The sequence below is a fragment of the Rutidosis leptorrhynchoides genome, chromosome 4, assembly GCF_046630445.1.
Source record: "Rutidosis leptorrhynchoides isolate AG116_Rl617_1_P2 chromosome 4, CSIRO_AGI_Rlap_v1, whole genome shotgun sequence".
Lineage (NCBI taxonomy): Eukaryota > Viridiplantae > Streptophyta > Magnoliopsida > Asterales > Asteraceae > Rutidosis > Rutidosis leptorrhynchoides.
Genome location: NC_092336.1, coordinates 532,688,247 through 532,697,900, shown reverse-complemented (window position 1 = coordinate 532,697,900; position 9,654 = coordinate 532,688,247). Strand labels below are relative to the sequence as shown.

At 38.7% G+C, this 9,654-nt stretch overlaps 3 protein-coding genes across 3 annotated transcripts; all 3 read left to right on the top strand.

Annotated features, from left to right (window-relative positions):
• Positions 1-1,175: 1,175 nt before the first annotated feature.
• LOC139842587 (uncharacterized) lies at positions 1,176-2,656 on the top strand. The gene is made up of 3 exons (XM_071832708.1): positions 1,176-1,907; positions 2,067-2,316; positions 2,397-2,656. The coding sequence occupies exons 1-3, from the start codon at positions 1,176-1,178 to the stop codon at positions 2,654-2,656; spliced, it is 1,242 nt and encodes a 413-aa protein (XP_071688809.1).
• Positions 2,657-2,800: 144 nt separating this feature from the next.
• LOC139842586 (uncharacterized) lies at positions 2,801-3,877 on the top strand. Its single transcript, XM_071832705.1, has one exon. It carries the CDS (start codon positions 2,801-2,803, stop codon positions 3,875-3,877), a length of 1,077 nt encoding a protein of 358 aa, XP_071688806.1.
• A 615-nt stretch (positions 3,878-4,492) lies between these two features.
• LOC139842585 (uncharacterized) lies at positions 4,493-4,906 on the top strand. The gene has a single exon (XM_071832704.1). It carries the CDS (start codon positions 4,493-4,495, stop codon positions 4,904-4,906), a length of 414 nt encoding a protein of 137 aa, XP_071688805.1.
• Positions 4,907-9,654: the final 4,748 nt, after the last annotated feature.

The following is a 9,654-nucleotide window of genomic DNA, read 5'->3' as shown; positions in this document are numbered from 1 at the left end:
TCTAGATATTTATAAAAGTTTAATAATAAAGTTTTTTTTTAAACTGAAAACGTTTTTGTACGTTTGAAAATAGATTAATAGAATATTATGGAAACCAATTCTCCACTAGCTTTTGTCTAACTTTCGTAAATGACACTTTTTATTTTTATTTATAAATAGCTTTACAAATTATTCTGAATATCGTTAAGAGGAATAGATTTCTCAAATCATAGTGGACCTCTCAACAGAGACTTGTAATCATAATTCAATGTTTCTGATAATTTAATCATTTAATATATATTTTTTTAATTTCGTCGATAATCATATTGAAACAAATACGTTCATATAAAGCATTATACTTTTAAATACTTTGTTGACATTTTCAATTTATAACATATACACATATACATACATATTCATATATGTTCATTTAATGGTTCGTGAATCATTGGAATTTGGTCGAGGTTTAAATGAATGTATAAACATAGTTTAAAATCCTTGAGATTTAACTTAACAAACATTGCTTATCGTGTCAGAATAATATAAAGATAAGGTTTAAATTTAGTCGAAAATTTCCGGGTCGTCACAGTACTATTCCCTGTCCCCTCCACGAAGTTACCAGGCAGTACAGGCAAAAAAGAACGTGGAACACGTGGCTCCAATGAATGGAAAGCACTGTAGCTATAAATAACTGACTCGAATCACAAGGGAAGGGACTGGTTCTTTTCAGAAAATTACACACATACTATTTTTAGTATATTCGTACGGATCAGTCGCGCTGTTTATACAGCGCCACTCTTACCCGCGCTACTGGACTCATAGCATTTCACTAGACATCCTTGATATACAGGTAACGTTCCTCGAACATAAATCCTACCACATAGCACGAGCCATCTAGGACCGGACTACCCGCCGATGGTGGGTCTATATTTAACCACCCCTGTTGAGATCATCATCTCGCAAAGGGTTATTCACGGTACTCCAGATTAGAGAGTTAAACTCAATTGACCCTTAAATCCCCCCTTATTGATGTCAAGCATGGACCGAACCCGGCCCGATTATTCTATGCTTGATCATTTGGCGCCATCCGTGGGACATACAAGTTAAAAGGTTTTGATTTGATCTTTTTTCTATATGTTCACTTCTCATTTATTTTTTCTATACAGGCACCTGTCGCGAAAAAATAATTGCATTCAATGGCCAACTGCCTACCGCAGCAAGGAACGAAGCACAAACCTAGCGCTGCCGGAGGCTCGACGATGATAGAGATATCATTTCCCTCCATACAGGCGTTCAACACTTCCTGTGCACCAATTGTAGTGCAGGGATATCTTCCAGAGTCAGGACACGGCGTCAAGCACTTTCACATAGACAACGGCAGTAGTGTCGATATCATGTACGAGCATTGCTTCCGACAGCTACCCACAACAGTGAGGCGAACCATTAAACCTCCGACTACGTCCTTGTCTGAATTTTCTGAAGAGTCAGCGTGGCCCATCGAAATCTTGGATTTGAAGCTAGAGCTGAGAGACAGCAGAGATAAATCAAAGAAGTGCACCAAGAGCATAGAGTTCTGCATTATACGCTCGTACTCTAGGTACAACGCTATACTCGGAAGGACTTCCATTCAGAAATTTGGCGCTATACCATCCACCATTCATGGGATGGTCCGATTCCTGACAGATCAAGGAATCGCCACACTCGAGTTAACGCCACTGGACACTTTGTGCACTTCTGTTAATGATAAGGGTAGCGCTACTCCCGAAGAAAGGGGCGCAAATGAATGGTGGGTTATAGTTAATCCCGAGTATCCAGAGCAGAATGTAAAAATAGGGGGAAGCCTCACACAGGAGACTAAGGAAAAGCTGAGGAATATCCTCGTCGCTAACTCTGATGTGTTTTGTTGGCGCGATGCTGACATGACTGGAGTACCACAAGGGATAGCGTAGCATCACCTCCGCGCCAGCATCAATTTGACCTCAATCAAGCAAAAGAAGCAGCCAATGGCCTCAGAAAGAAGCGAGTGGTTGCGCTGAGAAGTGGATAAGCTGGTTAAAGCCAACTTACTGCGCAAAGTGAACTATCAGACATGGGTGGCCAATCATGTGCTGGTAGCCAAGTCAAATGGAACGTGGCGACTTTGTATTGATTTCAAAGACATCAACAAAGCTTGCCCCAAAGATAACTATCCTTTGCCAGAAATTGACTGGAAAGTAGAGTCGCTTGCTGGTTTTTGGTTCAAGTGCTTCCTAGATGCCTACAAAGGATATCACCAGATACAAATGGCGGAAGAGGATGAAGAGAAAACCGCGTTCCACACGGACCAAGGGATTTACTGTTACACTAAGATGCCCTTTGGACTGAAGAACGCAGGCGCTACATATCAACGCACTATCGATACGGCATTCGCTAAGCAGATAGGTGCAACCTTGAGGCGTATGTTGACGACCTCGTCATTAAGAGCAATACCGAGGAACAATTATTGGCCGATATACTCGAAACGTTTAACATGCTCCGAAGCATCAACATGAAACTCAAGCCGGCCAAGTGCAGCTCTGGAGAAGAGGAAGGGAATTTTTTGGGACACATTGTGACTCCGCGTGGAATCAAGGCTAACCCAAAAAAGATCGAAGCCATTGAAAAAAAGCCTTCCCCAAAAACAAAAAAGCAATTTTAAAGCCTCAATGGCAAGTTAGCCTCATTGACGCGATTCTTGTCCAAGGCCACCGAAAGATCACTCCCATTCTTTCACACCTTGAAGAACTGCGCTAAGAAGTCAGATTTTAAGTGGACCAACGAGGTGGAAAAAGTGTTCCAGGAGATGAAGGCACTCCTCAAAGACCTCCCGACGTTAACAGCGCCGATTACCGGCAAAACCCTGATACTTTATCTTGCGGTATCTAAGGAGGCTGTTAGCTCCGTTTTAGTTGCCGAACGAGGGGAAGACCAAATGCCAATTTACTTCGTCTGCAAAGCGCTATCAGGAAGTGAACTGAATTATCGCCCCATAGAAAAACTTATGTATGTACTCGTCGTTACCGCTCGACGTCTGCGCAGGTACTTCCAAGCACATCCAATAACGGTGCTCACCGATCAACTAATTCGACAGCCACTATACAAGCCCGAGATATCAGGTAGGCTAACCAAATGGGCTATAAAGCTAGGTGAGCATGAAATCTTGTACTGCGCTAGAAGAGCTATCAAGGGGCAGGTGATGGCCGATTATTTAGCCGAAATAGCCGCTGATATGCCGGCAATTGATCACCCTGAACAGCTTCCCGCGCCACCGCTCGAACTGTGGGAGCTCTATACCGACGGCGCGGCGAGCTCTGAAGGCGCCGGCGCGGGGTTAATCCTTACAGGTCCACATCAGGAAGAGCATACATACGCGTTACGATTCAACTTTAAGGTGACAAACAACGAGGCAAAATATGAGGCGTTATTAGCAGGAATGCGCATAGCTCGAGAGCTAGGAATAAAGAAACTACAAGCTTACATGGACTCACAGCTAGTCTCCAATAAGATAAACAACACCTTTGACGCCAATGACAAGTCCATGCAATCGTACCTGGCTCTGGTTCATTCACTAGCCGACACGTTTGTCGACTTCAGAATCAGCCAAATTCCCAGGAGCCAGAACAAGCAGGAAGATGTACTCAGTAAACTGGCTGCCCTCACCTTCAATCACCTAGAAAAGAAAATATTAGTAGAGCAAAACTTCACGAAGTCTACAGTGCCCGGAACAACGATCGCATCTGTTGAAGAAGAAAAAGCGACTTGGATGACAGATATCATAGAATTCCTGCGAACCGGATCTTTACCCGAGGGAGAGAAGGAAGCGATGAAGATTAGGGTGAAGACACCAAACTACGAGTTGCGAGGGGAAATTTTATATTGATAGTCCTATTTAGGTGCATCCCTGCGCTGCGTGGGACCTAAAGAGGCTGCCATGATCATTGATGAGGTTCACAAGGGATCCTGCGAGTTACATTCCGGGTGGAGGACAGTCACCGAGAGGATTAAGCGACTAGGGTATTATTTGCCTAGAATGTACGCAGACACAACTGAAAGGGTCAGAGATTGCCAGGAGTGTCAGCTACATGCGCCCGTCAGTAGAGTACCTCAACATCCCATGATACCTATCGTTTCACCGTGGTCATTTTGCAAATGGGCCATCGACATAGTGGGACCTTTCCCAAAGGGCGCGAGAAACGCTGAATACCTGGTGGTAGCTATCGACTTCTTCACTAAGTGGGTGGAAGTAAAGCCATTGCGTACTATTACCAGTAAGCAAGTTAGAGATTTCTTCTGGGAGAGCATTGTGTGCAGGTTCGGTGTACCTAATGAGATTGTTAGCGATAACGGTACACAATTTGAAGGTAATCCCTTCTGCAGCTGGTGTCAAGATTTGAATATCAAGCAACGCTTCACCTCTGTTGCACACCCTTAGGCCAATGGTCAATGTGAGGTCACCAACAGAGACATTGTGCACTCCATCAAAGCAAGGTTGGGAATGAAGCACAGCGGATGGGTAGATGAGTTACCCAAAATCCTATGGGTGCACAGAACGACGCACAAGAACAGTACAGGAGAGACACCATTCAGTTTGGTGTACAGTTCAGAGGCGGTTATCCCAGCGGAGATAACAGTTCCAACAGAAAGAATTTTGTCATACAGCAAAGGCGAGAACGACGAAAGATTGCTCACTAACCTGAACTACACAGAGGAGCGCAGAGAAATGGCGGCCATCAGAGAAGCCGCCAACAAGCAGCGCATTGCAAAGTATTACGAAAAACGCGTAAGGGCAAGAACGTACAAGGTGGGAGACCTTGTGTGGCGCGACAACCAAGCAAGCAGGGCCCAAAACACTGGAAAGTTAGGGCCAATCTGGGAAGGACCTTACAGGGTCGTGGGGATCAGTAACTGATGAGGGTGAAACGTAACCTTTATTTTGAACGGATCTGAGTTGTTTTGTTACACGAACTGATTTATTGTATATGTGGTATTTTATTGAATTTAGGTTGATTTCACACATATATAGGCAACTAGTCCTATCCGTGTAGTTTAGTTTGTCGGTAAATCCGATTCGTTCCACAGGGAGATGGAGTGTTTAATGGTTTTTAATAGTCTTTGATGTCAAACTTAATTAAAGGGGGTTTGGGATTAGGAATTTATAATATAACAGTAATAGAAAATAACCTAACTAATTTCATAAATAAAATTACAAGATTACAATAATTAACTTAAAAAGGAACTAAATGAGATTATACTAATTAGGATGTGAATATTTTATTACTAAAGGGTAATTAGTAAAATAGTAACTTTTAATAAAACTATATGTTTAGAATTTTGTTTTGAGCAATTATAATATAAACTTATTTAAATTAACTAAATGACATGTTTAATAAAATTACTACAAGTTAAAAGGAATTAAATTAATTATCTAATTATAAACTAATTATAAATTATAAACTTATAATAATTAATACTAATTATTAGGATTAAAACATGTATTTAAGTTATTTTAAAATAACTAATACTAATTATATAGTAATAACCTAAATATAAATAATTAAATAACTAAAACCCTAATTTTTAACCTAGCTGGTACTGTAGCCGGATTACTGTCTACGCGTTTCGCGTATTTATACGCGTATCGCGTATATCTTAAACCTTACACGAATTGTGTAGATCTGATCGTACAGTTTGGTAAACAGGCGTACGCGTTTTGTGTAATCATACACGTTTCGCGTATGACTTATACGATGTGACAAACAGTCTGGTACGAATTTTAAGTATTTTTATGTAATCTTTTATATTTTATAATAATAATTCATAAATAATAATAATAATAATACTTTTATAATAAATATAAATGGGATAAATGAGAGTGTTTACTTAAATGTGTCACCCCTAGGTCCATGGATTGTTTTAAGTTTACACCCTATTTAAAATGTTTTAGTAATAAACTTTATATTTTTCTTTCGAATAAATATAAGGTTACGACTAACTAAAATAAATCTAATTTTCATCGGATTCTATTTAGATAGCTACTATTCCCTAAGTATTTAAATTGAGACCTAGCCTAGTTTTGAATTTCGCCAATACCCAAATCGTAACGGTTTCCCTTTTTACAATTTCACTATCATATAATTATTGATATTACCCAAACCACCGAAGTTTATTTCTAAATTGGTGTTAATAACTTATCCATAAATTCGTCTAGATCATTTTTAATGTTGAAGCTTAATTTATGTAAATAAAAACAACTTTCGTTATTTAAATTTAATAAATTAAGTGGCAAGGGTTAAATACCTAATTACATAATAATGGTTCTTTTAACTAGGCTCAATATTAAAAATACTAAAGTTACATTTTAACTTTTACAAATGATAACAATCCATTTCACTAGGGGCTCTACATCTAAGCAAACACTATGGAAATTTAGCTATTCATTACACTAAGGTAAACATAAAAATATAAATATGCAAACATAATAACAATGATAATTTTAACAGAGTAAACTTACTAAAAATTCTTCACTTTCATTAACTTCAAATGGTAGAAAATTACAATAATAACACCCTTTTCACGCGTACAATAATACCCTTAATCACGAACAATACACCCTTAATATTTGAAACTACCCTAAATATTTGAACTTGAAACTAATTTTACAGAATGATATCTTCTCATGTATAGTAATTGTTGTATGTAATATATTATGTATTGTACTAAAAATGTGTCCTCATTCTGTTGATAGTACTCCGTATTTATCATCACAATGGAAGTAGTAGGTAAGTTCAATTGAATCCTTGCTGTAGCTCATTGAACCAAAAGAATTGATTTAAAACACAAAAAGCAGCCACCCCTTATCTGATTCATGATTAAATTCGGCCTAATATTACGCGTTTCGTGTAGACTCACACGATTCGCGTAAGGCTAAATTGCTACGCGTTTCGTGTAAGGTCACACGATTCGCGTAAGAGTAAATGGCAGTTTTGATATTTTTATTTTCTCGTTTGTTCTTTGTTGACCTCGTATCGATATATATTGACTTGGGACTTTCCATTTGAAATCTTTTTCTTCGATCATCTTGTACTTTCATTCGGATAAACGTTTCTTGATATAAATTTGGTTAAAACCCCTCGTTTTATCGTCGTTTCTTCAAACTTCAAGCTCGTGTCTGCTTTTGTCGTTTTTCTTGAATATTATACATTGAATGTCTTTGTAAATGATAAAAGCTGATGAAATATAACTGATATTGCGTCAAATAATATGTATGTTTAGAGCAATATCAAAATACCCCACACTTGAATGTTGCTTGTCCTCAAGCAATTACATCTTTTAACAGAATCGGAACATTACATATTTTTCCTTATTGAACATTAGATCACACAACGCACACTACACGAAATGAAACACACGCTATATGGAATAGTTTGAAACACTACACAATTTTTATTGAATCACACGCACACCACACGAAACGAAATTCTGACAACAGAAACAAACATGAAACTCGTGATTAGGGTTTAAAAATTTGGATCCTTAGGGAAAATTGGACCTTGTGAAAACGTTTTATGATTTTATAAAATGTCATGCTAGTTTTTACACTAGACACGTTTTCCGGTTTTAACCTCAAATTCTGGTTGAGGGTAACTGAAAACCGAAGTCTCAGTCGGCAATTAGCAAGCTATTCGCCCCTATGATTGTAGTATCATGGAACTTGAAGCCGAATGTCCAAAAAATAGTTTTACACAATATAATTCATAAAATAGCATAAGTTTTAGAACAAAATTATATCGTGTCCAAATATCATCGGTGAACCATGAGTTTGCACACCTCAATTTGTTATGGCATATGTATGTTAACTACGGTCAAACATAGATGCAGTTGATCTTTACGGAGATCATCCATCTGGGGATTAGATTCATTAGTCTTAAAAGCTAATTTGCATTGTGCCCCCCCATTGTACGAAACATATCCTTCTCATGGTTAGGATAAGTCTGACCACCAAAAACCCTGTTTGATGCTGAGGTTAGGTGGATTTCCAGCCGATCTTAGGGATGACTTTTCAAGATTTTTCGTCAACCTACAGCTGTTCTGGACTACATCTTCTAACATAAGTTAGCAAGTGTGTCAATTTGGAAGACTTTACTTCCTTACGGGATGGACTTGATTCATCCTCTATTACTCGTAATAGTGGAATATTCAGGTTTATACGTTCCAAAGCAATGATATCTGCAATAACTTCATAGAAACATGTGATATATGGTTCTCAACATAAGGTTTTATAAATTCTTGTTATAATTGGTTTTCTTTTATAGGTTTTAAACAAATAAACTTATGCGTTTTTAATGTATTGAGACGATAATTTCGGTTTTTGACACCTATGCTTTAATCGCTCGTAGTTACCTTAAAAATTCATTTGATATATTTGTTTAAAAATTTTATAAATCTTGATAAAAATCACCAAATTATAAGTTCTCGAGAATTTATATATTCCCACCCCACACTTGAGATTATGTAATGCCCTCATTACATAAAATCATATAATAATGTATAAATTTGAGAGGACAAAAAGTGTGAAGTATTTGGAACTTCCTTTGTTAACCGATTTGGATTTTCAAATTGTTTTACCTATGATTATATCCAATGTTTGTATCACAATGTAATTCGATGTTTCGTTTCGTCTAATTGCATTTTCTTCTGTACCTGTCAAAACCATGTTAAAAACATACAAAACATGGGGTTGTACTTCAATCGTACAAAACAATTTTTACCCCACACTACTTTCTTGCTAATATATAATAAAACATAAGAAACATAAAAAGTATCAATACACACCATACAATTATGTTATTACAAACCATAAAAATAAAAATGTTTTAAAGAATAGAACTAGTTAAATGGATTCCAAAACGGGCCTCCCTGTTCGCCTTCTTCCTGTTGCTGTCGCTGCCGTTGTTCGTTTAGGCGTTGTTCCTCGTAGAAACGCCTATATGCATCCTAACTCGCGGCTATGGCGGCGTTATGGTCATATGGTGGAGGTAGAGGGTCATTGGGTGTCTGCCATTGGGGGTATGAAGGATAGGCTGAGGGTGCGTAATTCTGCGGGTTAGACGCGTATAAATATGCCTGATGATGCGCCCACTCTAATTGTGCTCCCTGACCCCTCTGATCGTATCGGATGTTAGACAGAATATTATACTGATCTAGTTGGGTATGCCTAATATCCCCCAATTGTCGAGACAAAGCAGTATACTGGTCTTCTGATCTCACTCCCCAGTTTTGATATGAGTTACGTACATCTAAACTCAATGCGTTAAAAGAATTTTGGAGCATATCGAAATCAGAAGTACCTGTATGAGACGAGCTAGCCTGATCTGTCTCTCTGCGTCTCCTCCTAGCTTCCCTCGCGGGTTCATCATCCTCCTCCATAGGTGCGTGAGCAGCAACTTCCTGTTGCCTTAAACTACGTACCCCACCCCTCACACGTATAGCCTTAGCTGTCTTATACACCTCCAATCCTAAAGTACGAACCCGTTGATCTATCGGCTGGATTGGAGGATCTAATTCGTTCGGGTTGAGACCGAACCAGGCTGCCAAACACGTGACATAGTGACCCCCCGACATGTCACTGGATCCTCGAGCACCCTTACCTATATGGGC